General features: G+C 36.2%; 2 protein-coding genes across 5 annotated transcripts in view; one reads left to right on the forward strand and one right to left on the reverse strand.

The window, feature by feature from the left end:
- The window catches only part of CCDC146 (coiled-coil domain containing 146), a 79,005-nt gene that overhangs the window by 53,237 nt on the left and 4,155 nt on the right, over window positions 1-21,613 (reverse strand). For 2 of the 4 annotated variants that reach the window (XM_082043771.1, XM_082043768.1), the window contains exon 2: window positions 16,096-16,262. In XM_082043771.1, coding sequence (XP_081899897.1) covers window positions 16,096-16,251 — 156 coding nt within the window. In that variant the 5' untranslated portion in view covers window positions 16,252-16,262. Of the gene's footprint in view, window positions 1-16,095; window positions 16,263-17,744; window positions 17,773-20,512; window positions 20,634-21,613 lie in introns of those variants that run through there. The other 2 variants (XM_082043769.1, XM_082043770.1) reach the window with 2 other exon arrangements.
- FGL2 (fibrinogen like 2) lies at window positions 1,630-8,130 on the forward strand (the record flags this gene model as incomplete). Its single annotated transcript, XM_082043961.1, has 2 exons — window positions 1,630-2,377; window positions 5,122-8,130. 2 exons carry the CDS (start codon window positions 1,630-1,632, stop codon window positions 5,826-5,828), a joined length of 1,455 nt encoding a protein of 484 aa, XP_081900087.1. The 3' UTR covers window positions 5,829-8,130.

Below are 21,613 nucleotides of genomic sequence, written 5' to 3' on the forward strand. Positions count from 1 at the left end.
TTAAAATTTTACTCACAAATTAAATTCATACATTTAATCTACTGCTACAAACATTTCAGTTTTGATGCATTTTTAACAAAACTGAGGTGATACAAATGTCTTACATTCACACTGCAGTCCAGAGAGGGGTCTTTCACCTCACTGCTGGGGAACTTTCATGGTCTGAAAGGGAGAGAGACACCGTTTTGCCACATAACTAAAAGCACCATGGCAGGTTCATTTAGAATATGGGAAGAGTAGATTCAAAACCCACTTCCCAAGAAAGTACATTGTGCTGTGCAGGAATCTGAAGGAATTGTTGTAGCAGGTTGAACAAGAAGGGGTTTTTTACCAAGCCTCTCTCCTGTACTATCAATATAAGCCTGTGGTCTCTATAAAAGCTGGTAACATTCCAGAGATCATGAACTTATGGAGTATGTATGTGACTAATGTCTGTTTAATGTTTAATCTGTATTATGCATTATTTCAAATAGGGTTTAGGGAAATAAATGGTTCGGGTTGGACTAATTAAACAAGAACTGGTGTAAAAATCCTTTACTCATGCAAGTTATTTGGCTCTGGACTGAGCTATGAATGCACAAAGACACGTCCATATAGCCCTGCTTTGGGGCACAAGGAAAATGACACAGATGATTAAAACTGTGCGGGCACCACGTGAGAACGGCAAAGGTGTGTGCAGAACAAACATGAGGAAGTACATGGCAATTGTTGCCTAGAGCTGAAATATTCCATTCGGTGTCACTAGTCATGCAAAGTACACGGTTAACTCTTCAAGCTGATACAAGGCACAATAACAAGAAAAGCAGGAACCAAAGATCAGGAATACAGAAAAGAATACTCCAAAATGATGAGCCCATGGGAGCTCCCTCCCTGGCTCCCTGCCTTGATTTAAAGAATTGAGGACATCATTCAGAACACCAGGATTTGCTCTGGGTTTTGTGGACAATCAATCCAACAGCCAGGACCCCAAGCATCCAAGGTGGTGTGGGGGGCTGTCTTCTCTTCACTTAGAACTGTTCAATAAGAAGGACTCAGAATCAGATAACAGTGAATTTTAACTGCGATGTCACATACAAATCATGAATATTCCAGATAGCTATTCTAAGCAGTGCAAGCAAAATAGGAAGAAGAAACTGCTGCTCATCCTTCTTAATTTGTGACTCTACCCTGAAAAATGTTTGGAACCAAAACTACATGTGTGTTTCAACATGCTCTGGGGTTCAAATAATTTTCATGAATACATCTATTTAGTTATATTTTCTTCGGAAGAAGGGGATTCAGTATCAGTGAAGCTATTGCTGTGATAAACCTCAAACTGGGAAAGTGACTGCTTTTCACCTTTTCCACCTGCTGTGGTAAAACTATAGTTTAGTTTTGAAAAGCAGTTTTAGAATGCAAATGTTAAGAAGCAGACGTTAGAAGATTTATAACACAGACCTAAGTGTGGGTTTTTTTTTTTCCCTGGAAAGAAAATCTGTGTACACGGAATGAAATTAAACTGCACAGGCCATCAGCACACATGCATTTCATTGTTTTGCTTACATACACTAGTTCTGAGTCAGGAATCCTCACTGAAACATGCTGCTCTTGCAGGCACTACCTACTTTGCTCTGCTATTAATCACCCGTGATGCAAGCACTCCCACCCATTTCTGAGAACAGAGGAGGCAGTCTGATAACTCACAGGCTTCAAGCTGCCCTTATAAAGTTGTTCCACTTTTGCATACTTCCTCATACTGCTGGTTTCTCTGCAAAGATGAAGCTGCTCCTTTACTTAGTTTTGCTGAAGACAGCTCTCCTTACTTTAACAGATGTCTTTGCAGTTGTTTTAGAAGATGAAGAGGATGCTACAGAAGGAAAAGTTACCGAGACTTGTCCTATAAAGCTCAAAACTAATCGGAAATGTGAGGAAGGAGAGGATTGTCCATATCAGATAAATCTGCCTCCGATGACCATGCAGTTACCCAAAGAATTCAGACTGCTTGAGAAGACTCTCAAAGAAGTGCAGACCCTTAAAGAAGCAGTGAACAAGCTGAAGAAATGCTGCCAAGATGGCAAGCTGCAGGCAGATGACAACCAAGAAAGAGACAGTAGTAACGAATTCCTGCTACCTAATGCAGACACTCCAGCAGAAAACAGCAAAATCCAAGATAACAGAGTAAAGGAACTGCAAAGCAAAGTTAACAGAATGGCAACCAGTCTAAAAAATGCAAAGAACCAGATTCAGACACTGCAGGGTCGATTAGAGAAGATGAGCCTCATTAATATGAATAATGTAGAGCACTATGTTGACAGCAAAGTTGCTAATCTGACGTTTGTTGTGAACAGCCTTGATAACAAATGCTCTTCTAAATGTCCAGCAATGCAGCCAAGCCCTGGTATGTAACCTCTTCATTCTCACTGCCTGTATAAACTTTCTGTGCATTTTACAAATATTAGATATACAATTTGAAATGTATTTTAATTAGATAGCTGTGTTGTTAACTACACAAGTTAAGTATTTGCTCTTTTAGTGTTTATTTATACTCCTATAAAACATTTCAGCTGCCACTAGAGGGTTACTGAGAGCTGCAGGTGCTCCTAGAACTGGACTTTATTATGGGATTTAAAACATGACTTTTCAAAAGACTTTTTTTCTTTTCAGCTAGTAAATATGAAAAATTCACTTATTGTTTTACACCTTGGTACCCTTCATTAAGGATACTGAACATCAGTGAACTACATATATTTTCTCCTTGTATGACAAGGGGTAAATTTTCTCTAGGTGTGCCCTAGAAAACTGATATTTTTCAATGTGAAACTGCAACTGTTCTGAAATTGTCTGCAAGTCATTATTACACATCAAGTGAATCTAGTAAAATTTTTAAACAGATGGGTAATGAAAGAATATTTCTACTGTCACAGCAAATATCTGGAAGGCTTGGCTAAATAAGCTTATTAACAGTACTTCTCAAGAGGGTAATGTATGTACCATCATTTTAATACTAAACCCTTAGTATAAATCCCATATCTAAGCAATATAAAAAACAGGTGTTATCACTGACAAACAGGTTTTATATTACTTTTTAATTGTCCTAATTAAAATTAAGAAATAGAATTAATAATTTCTTTCTAATGTTGACAGTTATTTAAGGAAGATTTTTTTAATTCATGAAGTGTTTATATCACATATAAAATATTTGAAAAGAATAAATATTCACAAGATTGTCAGCGTATTCTACCACTCAGATACTATACAAATGATGATCAGGCATTTTATATAAGAAGATAGGGCTCTCTAGAGAAAAAGCAAGGAAAGATCAGAGTGCTTTATGGTTTTTAAGACTCTGTTACTCAGTGTTCAAGCTCAAAATAAAACTGTTCTTCTGTCTACCCATATAAAAAATCGAAGGATCTGCAGATGGTACAGTGTATGTACAGCTGAAATTCTTGCAAGTGTGAAAAGAGTAAATGAATAATAATAAAGGGAATGCTTTTACTGTATCAGATATAAATCAGTATAAATCAATTACTTTAATTCAGATAGAAAGCATTCACAAAAAGGATGAGTGATATTTGTTATATTGATAATGTGCAATGAATCAAATTCAAATACAGTACTTCATAACAGACTAAATTAATTTTAGGTATTTCTCACACTTAGTGAAATGTCTGGTACTATTCATAGCATATGATCATGTCGATATTCCTTATGTTTTCCGGTAACTGATGCTAAAAGTGTTTGTAGCAGCCATACATACATTATAAAAATTAGCAAGGATAACAGCTACAACCTTTTCTTATACAGTAGTTATTCCTGCTTCCGCTGAAAGTAACAGAAAAACTTATTTCAATAGGAGCTGAATTGGATTATAAAAGCATTTTAGCTGAAATGTATATTCTCTGTCAATATCTGCTCTGAGACTTAATCCACCAAAGATCTTACACAAGGTTCAGCAAAACAAATGAGAATCTATTGTGGATTTAGATTTGGCTTTTAAGCCTTCAAATCCTGCCCTTTTTGCTGTCCTAGATGTCCAGTTTTCTGTACTGGCAAATGAGGACTCCTGAGTCATATCCCCTGTTGCAGCCTGAGAACACTCCTCCCTTTCAAGAAGCAATTTAATTGCTTACATTTCTCTAGGAAAAATATGCAATTCAAGCCTGCAAATGAACATGCCCATAAATTCATGCCTGCAATAGAAATGAACATTATGGTTTTGGCTCTTAACTCAGAACTTCCGAGAGGTCTCTATCACTTACTTAAGTACCTGGAATTATAATACCATGCTGTTGAACACAACGTCATTACTGGATGACACTGGGGATCAAAAATGGATTTTCACCAGGAAAAACCTGGGTGTATTTTTCTTCTGAATAAAATACACCATCCATTGTTGGGAAGACATTATGTTAATGGTAGGTGATAAAACGTTTCCTTACTGTAAAGCCAGCAAAGTCACATACACGGGAAAGCACCGTCACTTTTCTAGCTTCGTCTTTCTAGGAATCACAGTATTATTACAACAGATGAGACCATTTTATTGTTCTTTTTCCTGCTTCCTAAAGTGCAGTCAACATCAATACATGAAACGTTCCTAACAATGTTATGTTCTGTACCAAATGACGTCAACTGAACTACAGCCAGGTTAAAGTCATTCCCATATGGACAAAGTTTTTCTCTGACATGCTGCCAGATGAAGATTTTAATTATAGACAGGATGCAATAGTATACATTTAAATATATAAAGCAGCAAGAGTGTACATGCGAAGCATTAGAAATATGGACTGAAGAAATAGGGCTGAATTTACAGGAGGTAAGGAAAGGATAAGGATAAGGGTACAGAAAAGGAGAAAAGGGAAAGCAGACAATGAAAATGCTGCATCCTAGACAGTTTTGATACAAAACATAATTTAAATTGGCTTTTTTGGACAGTTCTCTGATATGGAGATCCTAGGTGGTACCTATTAGAGAGTAAACCTGATGGGAAAAACAGTTTCTGCCTAGAGCTGAAACTGCTGTAACACTATTTCCTATGTAGAACTCTCTCCAATCCAAGTTCTGCATGCCACATCAGTAAAAAATGTGTTTATTTTTCAATTGAAATTATGTTTATTCTAACACTATCTCTTCTTCCACCAGTTATACAAATAATGCAGAGAGACTGTGCTGATTATCACACAGCAGGCAGGAGGAGTAATGGAATCTACAGGATTAGCCCTGACCCCAGAAATGGCAGCTTTGAAGTTTACTGTGACATGCAAACCCACGGAGGTGGCTGGACGGTGCTGCAACGGCGTCAGGATGGTAGCACGAACTTTAACAGAACCTGGAACGACTATAAAAACGGCTTTGGGAACCTCAGCAGGGAGTTTTGGCTGGGGAATGACAAAATCCACCTCCTGACAAAGAGCCAGGAAATGCAACTGCGAATTGAACTTGAAGATTTCAATGGTATCAGAGAGTACGCGAAATATGAACATTTCTATGTGGCCAATGAATACCTAAAGTACCGCCTAAGTGTTCACGGCTACAGCGGCACAGCAGGTGATGCCCTTCACTACAGCAAGCGTTACAACCACGATCAAAAGTTCTTCACAACGCCGGACAAGGACAACGACAGGTATCCATCAGGAAACTGTGGAGCATACTACAGCTCGGGCTGGTGGTTCGACGCGTGCTTGTCCGCCAACCTCAACGGCAAGTACTACCACAACAAATACAAAGGTGTCCGCAACGGCATTTTCTGGGGTACATGGCACGGTATGTCTGATGGTATTCCCAGTGGATATAGGCAAGCCTTTAAATCGGTAAAAATCATGATCAGACCCAAAAGTTTTGTGCAGTAATTCTATACCTTTCTTTTAACTAGTTTGCATTGGATTGCACTCAAAATCATACTTACTCAGTATTATACTCCGAATTCAAGTATTCAGTTATGTTTGGCATAAAACACTTCTAGACAAAACAACATACTTCCACATAAATTTTTAGAGATGGTTTGACCCACATAACATCTTAAAACCAGATGTTTCTGAATAGTTTTTGCTAAAACTTAGCAGAGGTTAAGTCTTAGTATTGTTATGTAAATATTCTAAACATTGCTTTTGGTGCTTTTACTGACTGTGATATACCAGCTTCTATGATTTCAAACTTTTAAATGGTCTTCCATGAATTGTGTCTGAATAAACACATGAAAATAACTCAGAGGCAAAACTGATAATGTACACATTTTTCAACACTTAGAATGAAAATTAGTCTCTCTGGAACAGCCCGACTTTTTGTATCATCTATCCTTCACAACTTCAAAGGTATACCATGGCAATATCAATATAAATTAGGAAAACTACTACAAATTACTATTTTTAAAGGACTGGGAAACAGAGGACAACATGGTTTGCCCAAAAACATGAAAAAAAGCCTTGAAGAAAACTTAGAAAAGGAAGATGATTCCCAAATCTTATGCACTTTATCAAAGGTTACTCAAAGAAGTTGGTGAAATAATTGAATAAAAGCAAGTGGAAATAATGTAGAGAGAATGTAATGAAAGACAACATTCTTGCTCATTTTGGTTCCTCCATTCAAGCTCAAGGTCCTACCTTTTGTTTGTGGGAGAAAGGAGCTGTTACATAGCTTATTGCACATTTATATAGTCAGGTAGACAGGTAGGAAGAAGACCCACCAAGAAGAATCTGTGTCTTTGCATTAATGTCTCTGAATACATACAAAAAGTGTTTCCAGTGCCATTTTGCTTTCTCCTGCACCTTTTAGGTAAGACAAATGTTACAAGATAACTCTTGAAGGGACCAAAGCTCTCATTTAAGTTCTCACTCTAGGTAGACTTTCAAATTGTAAAAAAGATTATAAATATTTTGTAAGATATAAAAAGATTGTGTTCTCCCCTTTTCCTGGGTACCCCTTTTGTAGCCACAGAAACACGAACAAAACACTGACAAGTGTAAACAGAAAAGAGAACATGCGAGACACTTGGTTCTTCTCAAATATCACAAATGAAACAACCCAATTTTCAAATACTTCAGGAAGTGCAAATTGGAGATACGATTATTAAAGCTCATGTTGTAAAGGATGAGCACAAATTTGACTACATGGATCTATTGCTTACCCTAGAGAGGACACGTCCCTACCTACAGTGACCAGCTTTCTGAACGGAGATGCAATTTATCTTAGCAAGAGGGTATTTTGCTATATTGCTTATGTCAATCTTGAGATGCAGATAATCTGTACTAAGACTGTATTTCTTTACCAGTTAAAATGTGGTGTTTGCTGGCATAGCCTTTCTGGTTAAAAGAAACATACAAAATAAGATCTAAGTATGCACCTGACCTAATACTTTACAAATACGACCCATTTTTTAAGATGAGAATGAGAAATATTATGGTTACAAGTTATGCAAGTGAGCAACAGTGGCAATAGCTAAATTGTAAAATATTAATATATATATTTTAAGGAAGTAAATACTTTGAAGGATATTCAGTGTGGTTTAGGATATGTCAGTTTGTTTTTTTGTATTTCACTTTTAAAGAGTAATGGAAAATTTTAATTGCAAGATGTCTAATCTTTGCTTGAGAACATGTTTTGAAGCTATAGAATATTTATTTTGGGATAAAAAAGGATTGTCTAAACCAAAAAAAAAAAAAAGAAGCAACTTATAAAGTATTGGTTAGAAGAGCAAATATCTAATTGTATATGGTTATATTTAGTAATTTTGCATGAAATGCACAATTTGCTCCTATTCATTATATGGTAACTAGCTAAGTATGACTTATGGTATCTACAAGCTTCTACTTGAAAATGTCTTTTACCTGCTAAGTTCTTACAAGAGAAACTGTCATTTTTATATCCTGTTTAAAAGAAACTTCATAAACCACCAAAATTTTAACAGAAAAAAGCAAATGTGACTAATATAATCCACAAAAGCCTTGTAATGTGGTTACACAAATGTGAATATTACCTGCCTGGAACTGTTGTAACCGACTCCCCATCCATGTGTACTAGTTTTAAAAAGTGTAACTCCAACTACTTGTTGCAAGCATTATCTTTGTTTTTCCTTGGTGTCATAAAGTTAAGTCACACTGTTAAAGCTGTACTACTGTCATAGAAGTTTATGGAAAATAAAAAACTAAAATATCATCATTTGTTTTATTGATTTTCTATAAAAACTGGATAAACACATACAACTTTAGATGACAAACAACGATGACTATGAGACATGCCAGGAGACTAACTGGTTGTAAGGACAGTCCTTAAGAGATCTATTATATGACACTTCAGCTGCCAGATAATACCAAAGGCTGAAGTCTCAGACACCCTTTTGAAACTGTTCATATTTTGGAAGAGAAAAAAGTAATTGCTAAATCAAGAGTTTACATTATCTGTATCTTTAACATGAAAGAGGAGTAGCAAACTCATCTGGTTTTTGTACTACACGCAACCTTTCAGGTCACATGAGAGTTTCATCAAAGCATGTCAATAGAAATAATACCCCAAATTAAAGCATACAAATTTTTATACAAATGAAAGCATTTGTTCTCTGCTTGAGGCTTAATAACTCAAAACATGTCCTTCAATTTACAGAAAATACCTTGTGGTTTTGATCTTGCTAATATTTAAACTGCGAATTTCAGTGAAGATTACTAACAGTGGGTTTGCTAGCAAAATTCCTATGTTTTTTTTCCAAAGAATAAAGGCACAAACCCATCTGTTCTATGTGATCAGCCAAGTAGACTGTAATCTCTTGGCTTTCTATGCATTGCTTAAACAACAACAACCAAAAAAATTCAGAAAAATGAATTTTAAAAAAGCAACAACAGAGAAGAAATGAAAAGAAGATCTGAAAGCAGAGATTTTTAACTTTTTTCTTCCTTTTTTAATGCAAATATCTGTTTCCTTGATGGTGTTTCTGAGGAAACGCTGCAGTCAAACTCAGAGCGTGAGTTGTGAACAGGTAGTTTGGCAATTGGGTGGAAAATAAACTGGAATTTATGTGACCATTTTCAAAGGAAATTAATATGGTTCTCAATCTGTACCTAGGACATCGAGTTTATAACTTAAACCAAAATCAAACAAACAAACAAACAAAGGTGCCAAACTTACTTAGCTTCTCTGACTTACTTGTGATAGAAAAATCAAAACAGGAAGGATGCGCAGAATAAAAAAAAAACAAGATAAGAACTAAATACTGGGCTACCAAGAAAGATATTTCAAATGTATTTTTATAAATGTGTTCTGTAATCTTTTTTTTCAGGACATAAGAGAAAAATAACACTGTATATATGGGTCTGAAGACATCAACAATAAGTTTCAAAAACAAATGGATGAACCAATACCCACCAACAGGTCCTGCTAAAGGCAAACTTTCCTCTTACTAAACTGATCTCTTTCATTAACAGCTTTAACGAAACTTTTATGGAATTATAATACTTCTGCCAGAAGTGAATTTGGCCATCACCCTCAATCATAACCAAAACCAGAAAACAATGTTTTAAAATGATGTATCAAATCCAACACTCACACAGGTCATGAGAACAGGATGTGGGTCAATAATATTTTTAAGCCTTCCTTAATAATTTTTTCCGATCTCAGTAAAAAATAATATTTTTGGAAATTAATCAATACTTGAAGAAATATCCCAAATTGCCTAATTATGTTTATATAATCAAGACAAACTGTAAGTCTAATTAATACTACAGAAATAGTATGTCAACATTTAGACTTGCACAGTAGAAAATAATAAGTATGTTTTACACGATTATTTTTAAGCAATTATATTGAGTCAATGACTTTTACAGAGAAGTAGGATCTGCTTTGAGGAATAAATTCTCTTTTATTTCTTTGGACAGAATATAAAAGGCTCTCTGCTTACTTCTGCGGCTCAACCTCTACATGCTACAACCAAAGAGAAGGATTCTTCCTCATGCAAATCTTTAAGGCTCTGTTCATTAGGAGGACACAGGTTTTTTGAATAAGGAAACTAGAAATCACCTTTTTAACATTCAGAGTAACCTAATCTGTGTAATAGATGATTCTCCACCACTGGATATTTTTATCAAATGCATGTTTGGTGAACATCACTTTGGCCTCCTCACAACACAGTTGTGCTGACCTAAACATCATAGGCCAAGGCCAGGTAGACTCGCAATTTCAGTACAAGATCCCCCTGTTTTGGAACATCAGATCTCAAATACATATTTCAGGTGAGAAAAGGGGAAGAGGAAGACAGCTTTGGAACATAAAGCAGCAACATGCTTGCCTTTTTAAGTCTCAGAAATTGTTGAGAAAAGGCAAAAAATGCCAGCAGGTGCTGCGATTAAAGGTTATTCCTAGTCTCGCAGCTTTAAGGAGATGTGTTCCCTTTGTGTGGCATGAAATCTGCACTCACTTTATAACAGCATAGAAGAAACAACACATCAGAAATGCTTTCAAATGTGCTTTTCAGGAACAAACAGAAACACCACCTGCTTTGTGACAATACGAACACATGCAACAGCTCCTGGCCTTGTTTCCTCACCATGTCACCTGCAAGCGGTAACAAGAATCTCTCCATAGAAAGAGCATATTACACTGGCTCTGTTCCCATTCCTGCGGCTTTAAGGCATCTGTAAATTCAGGCCACTCTTCTACAGCTTTTTATAGGAGTTACCACTAATTGGAACAACCAACATACCCATCACAACCACTCATCGGTTTAACATTCCCTCTGCAAACTCTTGCTTGCTGAAAGCTGGTGAAAAAAACCCCAGACTCTAGCTTACAGACACATTATCAACCCTAGGTGACTCCTCAAGTGACCATACCAACAAAGTTTAAAAAGGTTTATTTAATTAGCAGTTAAGTTAAAAAAGGTTTATTTAATTAGCAGTTAGATTCCTGTGGGTGGAGGCAACATCTGTCTTTGCTGTCTGTGCCAACACATTTATAGAGCTTTTTTTGTTGTGCCAGGAACCTTTGAAGCCTGTAAAGTGGAGTGTGCCAGGATCAGCTTAAGTTTGAAAATGTTGTTTGCATTCAACAGCTGTGCTAAGATTTGTACATCTTTGATAGAGCACATACATGTCTGGAGAATGCTGAAACAAATTAACCACTGCTATGGTTACCGTGCAAAAATATACTTATAATCATACTTTATAAGAGTAGAAAGCACACTACAGTGTGTGTAGGTGAACAGAAATTAAATTTGTGCTCATATAAAAAAAAAAATCTTAGTCTACTAGACTAGCTTTTCTACCCAATTTTTCATTAAAAGTTTTATCAAATTTTTTTTAAAGGAATCTTGTTTATACCTACCATTTAACCTGATTTAGGAGAGAATTTTAAAAAAGCTTGGTAGCAAAAGAAATCGGAAAAGTATATATTTTCTAGTGTGGCATTGTTAGATGTCAGAATGCCATTGAAGAAATATATGAAATACTGATTCTTAGTATTTATATTTAAAAGCTGCCACCAACCTTTATGTGACTTTGTCTTCTTTCTTGCAGCACAGATGAGAAAAAAGAGAAAAATGAAAAGTACCTTTTCCCCCTTAAACCACATTCAAACACTGAACATATGCATCAATTCATGACTTTAAAGTTCTTCCAGCTAACAGATCCACACGAATCAGTGTCAGAGCAGCCGAAGCAAAATCAAAATTTGCTTGAGAATTCTCTGTCACAATACTGTTCCTTTTTTGGTAAACATGGTGATTTTGCTCTGTGTTTCCAGTGGAACCAGGATTTTGGTTAACAATTTTGTTAGCAGTTCACAAGTTTTGGCAGTCAAGGGTAAGTTGTTCATTGATATTAGAAACATTCCAAGTTTCAAAATAGTAATGAAAAATATTCATGAAAGCTTCTTTCTGCTTCTTGATGGATGGTGGCAATAGGATGCTTGGACACCAGCAAAAACAAATGTAGCACAATAGCGACAATTTTCATTTTAAAAAAAAAAAAGCATCTCAAATTAAAGACTTGGTGCTGGTATCAGGTAGGGCACAGTCCATTTTATTTTTATAGGATACAGAGTGCACTAGTCTGCATTACTTCAATCAGAGAAACCTACCAAAGGAGTTTATTCTTCTGCAGGTTTAGATTTAGCACAAAGATGGACAACGTTCATTAGCAGAAAGGGATTATTGTGGTACCTTCCAAATAAAGTGCCCACTTGTTGAATCTGGCAAATAGCAAAGCACTTTTTATTCACAGGTGCACTATTTATGGAATGAATAGCTCCCTCGTAGCATCCACTACAAAGACATGCAAGATCAATGTTGCTAAGTCTTTTTTCCAGCATTGTTTTAAAAACAGATGTATACATTTCAGTGCACTAACAGATATCTTTCTAACCCAAGAACATACCAACAAAAGGAAAAAAAAGAAAAAGCACAGCATAGAAAAGCTCAGACACATCATCCCTGAGTAAAGCCTAACAAGAACTGCTAATACAGTGCTAACTGAAAAAGACCTCAAACTGCGGAAAGCTACCCTCCCAAGATTTCATTTCTCCTTTTTTTTTCTTTTCCAGAAAAACATGAGCTTGTACCTAATTCACAAATAAACAGAATTAACTACATAGAATTAAAAGATACTAGGCTCCATGACTGATTTTTCCTTCTAACTGAAAGAACATGAAGAAGACTAGGTTTCGGGGAGTCTGTGGATTAAAAAGATAAACCAGTAGATTTTGTAAGCGATTTATCAACTTCATTAAATCTTGGAAATTTTGCAAAGATAAAATGGATGGAAAACTGTTCCTGGAGCGCAGCTGTCTGTGATTCACTATGAAATTGGAAAGATGTATAGAGTAGGCTCTTTTTTGTCTCTGGGACTAATTGTGACTTGGGTAAAAAAACCCCAAAAATTAAGCAACAGAAAAGAATTGAAAGACTTTAACAGACCAAAACTAAAACACAAGCAGCATCATTTTGATAACTGATGTTTTATTTATTTATGTACCCATTAAAATGGGAAAGCCTGGATAAGGTGAAGGAAAAGAAAGAACAACTTGATTGTCCAGAGCAAAAATGTGCTACTATGCAGTGCAGGGAAGGGCAAAAATTATGATAGTAGGCAGGACGCAATTTGTAAATCAGTCTTTCTCATTTTCATTCTACCTAATCTTGTCATTTTGAGCATTTAATCCAGTTTCATGTCATGTTCTTTTGCTTTTCATATTCAAATGTCCATTCCAGTATGTCCCGTGCTGCTTTAGCAGTAATAGTATCATCTCGTAACAAGGATGATGTAAGAATAAAGGAAGATGTAAAATGAATTATATTATCATCTCTTGCAAAGAAATCATAACAATTTGCATGCAAAGGATGAGTATAAATTCAGAGCATTTGGCTGAAGCTAGCTACTAGTAAAATATTCATTTTATAAAATTATTAGCACTTGAAATTTAGACAATGTACATGACATAAAATTTGATATATTTTTTTGCTGTCTTTTATGAATCAAATTACATATACATGGTCCATAATGCACTAAATTAAAAATTAAAACAGCATAATTTATTACATCTTAATGTAGCATTTATCCAAGTAATATATTTATTTAATCATTTCAGTACCAGACTAAGTAGTTTTCCATGAAAATTATTAATATGATGTAGATTGTTTTATTTCTAATGGCATAAACTAGAAGAAAACAGGATATTAGGAAAGATTGACAAGTCAAGAAATTCAATTAGAAGTGTTAGGACAAAGGCCTTTATTTCAAGGACATAGCAGAAGGCAAAAATAAGTGGAAAGTTCTTTTAATGAATGTATGGCAGTCCTCTAACCAACAGCAGTGGAAGTACTGAGTGAGGCTGATGTCAACTTGGTAATAAATAAAAACACTTGGTGAAAAGAAGCAAGTCATGATGGACTGAATGGGTTTTGTTCAAAACTCTGTCCAGCTTTTAATATTTTTATCTAACCCATAAGGCTAAACAATGTCACTATGTGTTATTAAAAATGAAGGAGAGAGAGTGCGCATGTTTGACTCCTTGCTCTTTACATGTTTGACTAAGAAACAAGACTGGCTTGACTAGAAGTTTTACTGCTACATGGGATGTATCTGTTCTCATGATATCAGAAGTTTTCCCTTCTGATAAGTATTTGCTGCTATGCAGGAATAAATGACTAGTCAGTAAACCAGAGACAATATGATCCAGTTCTGCTTCTGTGGAAAAATTCCGAAAGCTCTTCCAAGAAGCTGAAAGCAGTGTCAATGCAACAGCCTCTGTGGTGACCAAAGTCATATATTTATCTCTGAATTATGTGTAAAGTTCAACACAGGAAAACAAACACGTCAGTGAGAGAGAAGAAATGTGAAGAAGTGATGAAAAGCCAAAGCACAAGTACGAACTGTTAAAAATTATGGTAAGAATAAATGAGTCATCGATCCCTTTTGAAAAATGACCAAAAGACCTCGTTATGAAATCTTATGCAAATTGCTTACTTCAGTTTTCCACTGCACGTTTTTCCCCTGAGTTGGGAACAACTTCTAGTACTAAGGTTACCCTGTATTTCCCAGTAATGGTTTACAATATTATCAAGAGTTAAACAAGCTGGGGTTAAATTTGACACATAGAATAACCTCTTTTGAAAGATTTTTTTTTGGGAAAAAAAAAATCAGCCAAAAGATCTGACAATTTTCTAGAATAAGGCTAGAAAAATTATGTTTTCCCATTAATATAAATAAGGAAAACAAAGCATAAATGTAGAATATATTTTAGAATGTTATATCATTTAGTTTTATTTTGTTTAGGAATGGCTGGAGGGTGAAGACATCTTGCAGTAGGCATATGCTACTTGTTGACATACCAAGAATTCTACCACAACTGAAAATCTATAGAAAAAGTATTCAAGTAGGCGGAAATAAAAGTACTCCCCAAAATGCAGTTTCTGTCCATAGGAGGATTTCTGTAAGGTGAGAAGTCATCTCTCTCTGAGAGTTGAGCTGTCCTGGACTTTTGCAGCTGCCTTGGACTGAGAATTAAAGTTTTTTGTCCTACAAAACTGGAAGCTGTGGGTTCAACATATGCTGGCACTGGTCTGAAAATGGAAATCTCTCTCCCTCCTGTATGCTCCACTTGAATGCACAAGAGATTAGAGAGTGCAGGTCCATGCTATGGTCAGTACGATCTAGTAGCAGGACAGGAAAGGTCAGCCCTATTTTCCTCTGCACTACAAATTCTCATCCCTTCCTTTCTACTGAATTTACGTCCAAGGCAGAGAGAGCTGGACGAGCAAGCTGATCTGACAGATCCAAGCTGGAAAGAGCCCAAGGTAAAGCAACTGAAAGTAAGAACTTTAAGAAAAATGTTATGTATGAACAAAGCCTGCTTAGGTTATAAGGGAGATGTATATGTTTATGATAAAGAGGGCAGAAATTGATTGCTCTCCATTGTCACTGTGGGAAGGGCAAGAAGAAACCTGCATTATTCACTCCAAAGGAAATTCAAACTGAGATTTAGGAAAAACTTCTTTTAAAAACTCTAGCAATGATGAAATGCTGAGAAAGGATACCAAAGAGCTTAACCAAAGAACAAATTAGACAAATATCTGCAGAGGATCTACTTTAGCATAAATTTTGGATTAGATGATCTTTCAATGTCTCTTCTGACATTACATTTTTAAGCATTCCATTTGATATGAATGTGATATCTTAATTTCTAAACTATTTCTAGTACTCCAAAAGTTTCTTTAACACAGAAAATTCTGCAAAAGAGACTGAGCTCCAAAAGGTTTCTTCTGTCATCATCAGTTATTAGTGCCTCAGAAGTCACTTACCTTGGATTTTTCCTTCAGCCTTTCTAAAAAATACGATGCAATTACCTTTATAGCTAGAATACTACAAAAACAAGACCTCTCTATTCCGTAAGGCCATGATCACTGAAAAAAATGATGTGATTATCTGTTAAGCACACCATCCCCAGCAAGAAGATGCCCCATGTATCTTACTCACAAAATATTCTTACCACTTAGAAAAAAATCAGAGAAGAAATGGGGCAGCTACAAGATAACCTGTGGTAACAAACTTTGATTACTAACAGCAAAATACACATTTCAGGTTAATTGATTTGGACACAATGTGCAGTGTTACAGATAGAGAAAGCTGTGGCACATGGTACCTCATCTAAACACTGAAATGCAGGACTAGCAGTTACATCGATGGATCCTTCATCTCGGCTATAAACTGTTGGCGCTAGAGTGCAGATCAGTTGCTCATTCTCGATTTCTGATTCTGTGTCACTGGAACTGGAACTTTCTTCACCAGTCTGACTCATTGTTTGAAGTTCTAGGAAGTAATGAAAACACCAAAATAGAGTAAATTAGATCTAGGGATATACATGACTGTGCAAGAGAAGTGTGCAGTTTAAAGAATGCACATTAACATGTGACACCCACATTAAACAACAAAAGTCACAACATGAGCAAGCTTGGTGGGTCTAGTTATAATTTCATGAAAGATTGTAAGAGGTTGCACTATTACTGTATCATTCTTTGAGTATTTTTAAAATCCTCTAACAGTTGGTTATATCACCATCACATAAGTGTTAGACAACATGCAAAACAATATTTCTTAAAAAGCAGGCATTGAATAATAGATTTATGCTGGAAAAGGCCTCTGGGGTCATCTAGTCCAATCTGCTGCTCAAAGTAAGGCTAACTTCAAAACTAAATTGAGATGCTTAGGGCTTTGACTAGCTGAGTTTTGAAAATCTGTTGAACTGAGGAGTCCAGCCTGCAAATCTGCCTTACAAAGGAAATCCCCAAGTGGGCAGGACTCTGGCAGTTCTAAGTGCTGTGATCTTTCCTCTGCCGTTTTCATAAGACTAATCCAAGAATGTGTTTTCCCTTTTCTCTACCCAACATAAGCTCACCTTTCATGGTGTCCCTTGACCTTGCAGGGAGTAATTACGTAGAAAAGGAACCCCTTCACAGAACACAGAGGCCTTGAGGACAAGAACTGGTCTAACTTGTGTGAGTAACATTAAAGTTATTCATGTCTGTAAGTCATTGTGTGTCCATACTTTAAAAAAAACCCCAAACCTAACCCAACAAATAAACCTGAAACCATACAAAATGAGAAAACTTAATATAAAATCTGAGAATAGGAGGTAGAAACACACTGGAAAAAACAATTCTCCTGAGATCTCATGTCAGAGCTCCTATGTAGTACCCACATTTCAGTCAAGTAACAGGGTACGTTTTTAGTATCTGTGACCTCTGCTATAATAATGTGACCCTGAAAAATATCCAAGTGAACTAATTCAAGAGTAGTAATAAAACTCACAGGATTCAAGCCATATTTTGATTCCTAGTACAGTGTGGGAATCCCCTTTTTTCTTCCCTGAAAGAAGAAGCTTTAAAAGAGACTAAAAGCCAAATTTTATAAACATAGCTGTTCTATAAGCTTTACCTTGAAGAAAGCTCTTTTTCAAATTAGGTAACAGTTTTTGTTTTGTTTTAATAAATACACAGAGAGAGAAATAAAGGAAAGTTGGAAAAAGTAGGGTTGTTGGAAACCTGATAAGACAGCAGTGTACTTGTCACTATATCAAGTGCCAATTGATAGCTGCCAAAAGCATCTCCTGGCATAACAGTATCTTAAGAGTTTTGATATTCAAAGAGCTTGACAATGATGACCTTTTGCCTGAAGGCAGCATGAAACAAGACAAAAACATTTCAGGAGAAAGACATAAGAGAGTCGTGACGACTAAAGTGGGAATAAGCATCTTACAGAGGGAAGAGTGATGAAGAAGGACCTTGGACGTACATTGAAATCTTGCCATGACACAGTGAGACGGGGGAGCCATAGGGTATCTGTAGAGCAAAGCACAGCAGAAAGGGGAGATGGAGAATGTTCCATCCAGGAATTCAATAATTCCTTCACAAGTTCACTAAAGTTGGCCACAGATAAAGTGAATGGGAAAATCAGTATCACAGTATTTCACTTCAAGATTTTGGGAGAAAGATTGATGAGTTCTGCAAGTGCTCACCTGACACTAGCAGATCTTTCTTGATTCACAACTATGCAGCATTACTATTACACGGAGAACATTGTATTCTGCTGTAGGACAAAACCATTATAAAGCCCTTATCAGCTGCCAAAGATGCAGAATCCACCGCAGATTAGTCAGTCTTGACATCATTCAGCCTTTTACAAAACATATGGGAGACTCGTTTCTTTTAAAAGGGACCTTTTTTAAATTTAAATCAAAGAGAATCAAAATTAAAATTGTAATAAAATTGAGAAGAACTTTCAAGAAACTTCAATAGTATATACTATATTTCTCCAATGAAACAACCAGAGCAATTTTGCATTCCAAAGCCAGGAAGCTCATAGTTAAGAAAAATATAATTTATTTTTACAATTGTGGTGGGAAAAGGGATTTTAAAATGTTGTGTTCTATGTATCAACCTTTTGAAGAGTCCCTCGTCAGTAAAGGTAGAGAAGTTTATACTGGCAAGTTTAGGCTTTCTTCAGTGCTGTTTGGAATTCCTTCAGGAACATTTTGACTTTTAGAGAGATTTCAGTGGCTGTATTTGCTTATGGAAAAAAAAAGCAATTTTATGATCTCTCCTGGAGGAGTCAAAACATTGTGAAACAACTGTAAACATCATAGAGGCCAAGAAATAATCTCTGAAATACTGTACATAAACATGTATGCACATTTATAAATAGAGCAATTTTTCATTTATAAAGAACTGCTGAATATCTTAGCATACACATTTCATGTTTATGGCTGCGGCTGCTGCTTTATTTGTTTCTCTAAAACATATGGGAAGAATTTAGACAGAGCAAAAAGCACTCTTGAAGAAACTCCAAGCAGAACAATGCCAAAAACTGAGGGCTTCACGGGTGTCAGCACTTTTGTTGATCTTGTATGTGAAACATACAGTTGATGCCAGTCAAAAAATACACTTCTGCATGGTGTGGTGGTACAAAGGAGTCCTTGCCAAGACTCCAGTTTGCGGGGCAGAAAAGAACAAAAGCAACCTTCAGAATCTGAAAAGTTTATAATATTGTGTTAAGACACAACCATAGACAGCTGAGAAAGAGGAAAACAGACAGCCTTCGCTAGTGTGATAAGTGCTGGTCTCCACTCCTTTTGAAGAGGGAAGATGACGGACTGTAACAAAAGATATGTATGATTATGGGACATCGAAATAAGTTTAGCATTCTTCAATCACCTACTACATAATTAAGTCTAAAATTCAGCTTATACAAAATTGGATATGTAAAGTTCAAAAAGCAAAGTGGAAATTTTGCAATTTTGCTATATCTGATAAATAAATAGTTTAATTCAAATAGAAATGGAAGTTGGCATGATTTCTAAATTTACAGAATAATTCAACAAATACGCATGTTTTCAAACTGTATATCTGCCTTGATCCAACACAGAGAATTGCAGAGAAAGGGAATTACAAGCCTGTTTTGGAGCCCAGGTCAAATCAGGCTGAGAACCGTCTTGTGAAACAGCTTGAGGACAGCAATAATAAAAGTCTGAACTCAGATTCCAAGGACTAACGCCAGCATCTTCAGTACCTCTCTAGAAAAAGCCGTGTGCATACACAAGCCAGTGCAGAATCCCGATAGGCAACACTTAGCTGCATTGACTCTTTCCAGAGTGACAGATGCAGAAAGTAGTAAAATTTCATTTTGAACATGGAGACATGCAGCTCCATGTATGAAGATGCATGTACTAGACTAGTGAAGACAAAAAATTTATAAAAATCTCTGCTAAGGGAACTGTAATTCAAGTGGTCATCTTCACTAACATATACTGATGAATCCCTTTAAACTTTATCTTAATCCCTTGCATTAATCAAATTAATTAGAAAAAGATTCAGGTTCAGAAAGATTTTGATACCAGTCACACAGTCTTACCCTTCAAGTTCAACTTGAACATGTATTTTAAGCACAAAGGGGAAAAAATTATTAAGTACTTTAGTTTTGTCTGCCACTGTTAGAGAATTAAAGGTATGAATTCATCATTAGAATAATATTAAGCTATTAATAATATTAGACACTGCTATTGCTGAAGGCAAAAACTGTTGTATGTTGAAGACCATGTGCTAAAATAACGTCTTTTCTATTAATTTATTAAAACTTTGGTATGAACGTACTTTCAAAGTAATTTATAATTTCAGTTTGATAACATCGGGCCGGACCGTGAAGTCTGTGAAGTCAATTAAAACAATGACCAATTATCTGTGCAAGTAGCCTGAATAACTCCAGTGGAAATATTTATGGAAGTAGTTAATTACTTGTATTACATGCAGGTTCACACTTGGATTTACAGATGGTACATTATAAATTTATACACGTGCTACTTTCCTTCCTGATAGAAATTACTGATTTCTTAATATATTCCCCCTCTCATTCTTTGTTGCCACACAAATCTGATGTTTCAGTTAAAGCTGGTTTAGTTAAATTGGTGTAGACCAACACATAAATGCTCCAACTCACAAGGGGTTTTTTGTTTAATACAACAGAACTCTAAGGTCTAGTCAAGTTTAAACAAATAGGTGTAAATTCACCTTAAGTTGAGCTGAGGCCATAGACACAGGTGTCCTTCCACAGCCAGCTGCATCCATAGATGTTATGTACTATTTCCTTCTCTTGCAGGAGGAGGTATCTTCCTCCTCCCTCAACACTGATCTGTGAAAGGAACAGTTTTATTGCTCCTTTCTCAGGCAAATAAGCTAAGGAAGTCCAAGTAATTTCAATCAATGCTATGAGTTTAATTGGATGATTTTTCTGGAAGTTGGTACACAGCTGCCTGCGGGGATGGCAGGAGAGAGGGGCAGATGAACAGAACCTTAGCTGAACAGTGGGGCATGATACAGGGTATTTATCCACATCTTCGTGCTACCTCCTCTTGCACACAAAGCTTAAAAACTAAATATTACTTCGAAAATAAGACAACTGACTTAGCGTTTCACATTGAATTAGTTAGAAAAATTATGTAACGTCGTTGGAACGGCAAGTTCTAGTGGGACCAAAAGCTGACCTAGCTCCGCACGCTTCCAGCCAACACTGATGCCTGGGGAGGGACAGAAGAATCCACCAGTCACAGAGTGGTGAAGCTTCCCTGAACCCATCCCCACTCACCCTCAACTCCTGCAAAAATGTCAGTATCTGCAAAATCCAGCGGAACGCAGATTTTCATCTTACCTCTGCACAATGGAACCAGTGTGCTTTTTTTAAAATTCTATTTGAATCTGTCTCCTTAATGCCACCTAGTTCTTTTACTGGATGAGTCACTGAATAATCACAACATTTCTATGGACTAGGTTTTTTCTAACGTCGTGTCTTAATTTGATAATTCTTTTTCTAAGGTGAAGAAGCCAATCTACCTGCTGCCACAGGCATGAAAGCCCTTCTCTGCCTTCCACTGTCCTTGTCATCCTTCTTCAAAACTGCCAGTTACACCATATTCTCTTCAAGAACGGAAGAGATGAGAGCTACAGATAATATTAATAACATGGTACTGTGACATTGTACTCCTGTACCATGGATTTATTCAATGGCACAGTGATCTTCTTTTCGTCCCCTAAAATTTGATTTCCTAATGCTTCTTTCCTAAAGTCAAAGCTTGCAGACTTGTAAGCAGCAGAGCTTCTGTTTTAACTGGGCAG

The sequence above is a fragment of the Streptopelia decaocto genome (genome assembly GCF_964273445.1).
Source record: "Streptopelia decaocto genome assembly, chromosome: 1".
Classification (NCBI taxonomy): domain Eukaryota; kingdom Metazoa; phylum Chordata; class Aves; order Columbiformes; family Columbidae; genus Streptopelia; species Streptopelia decaocto.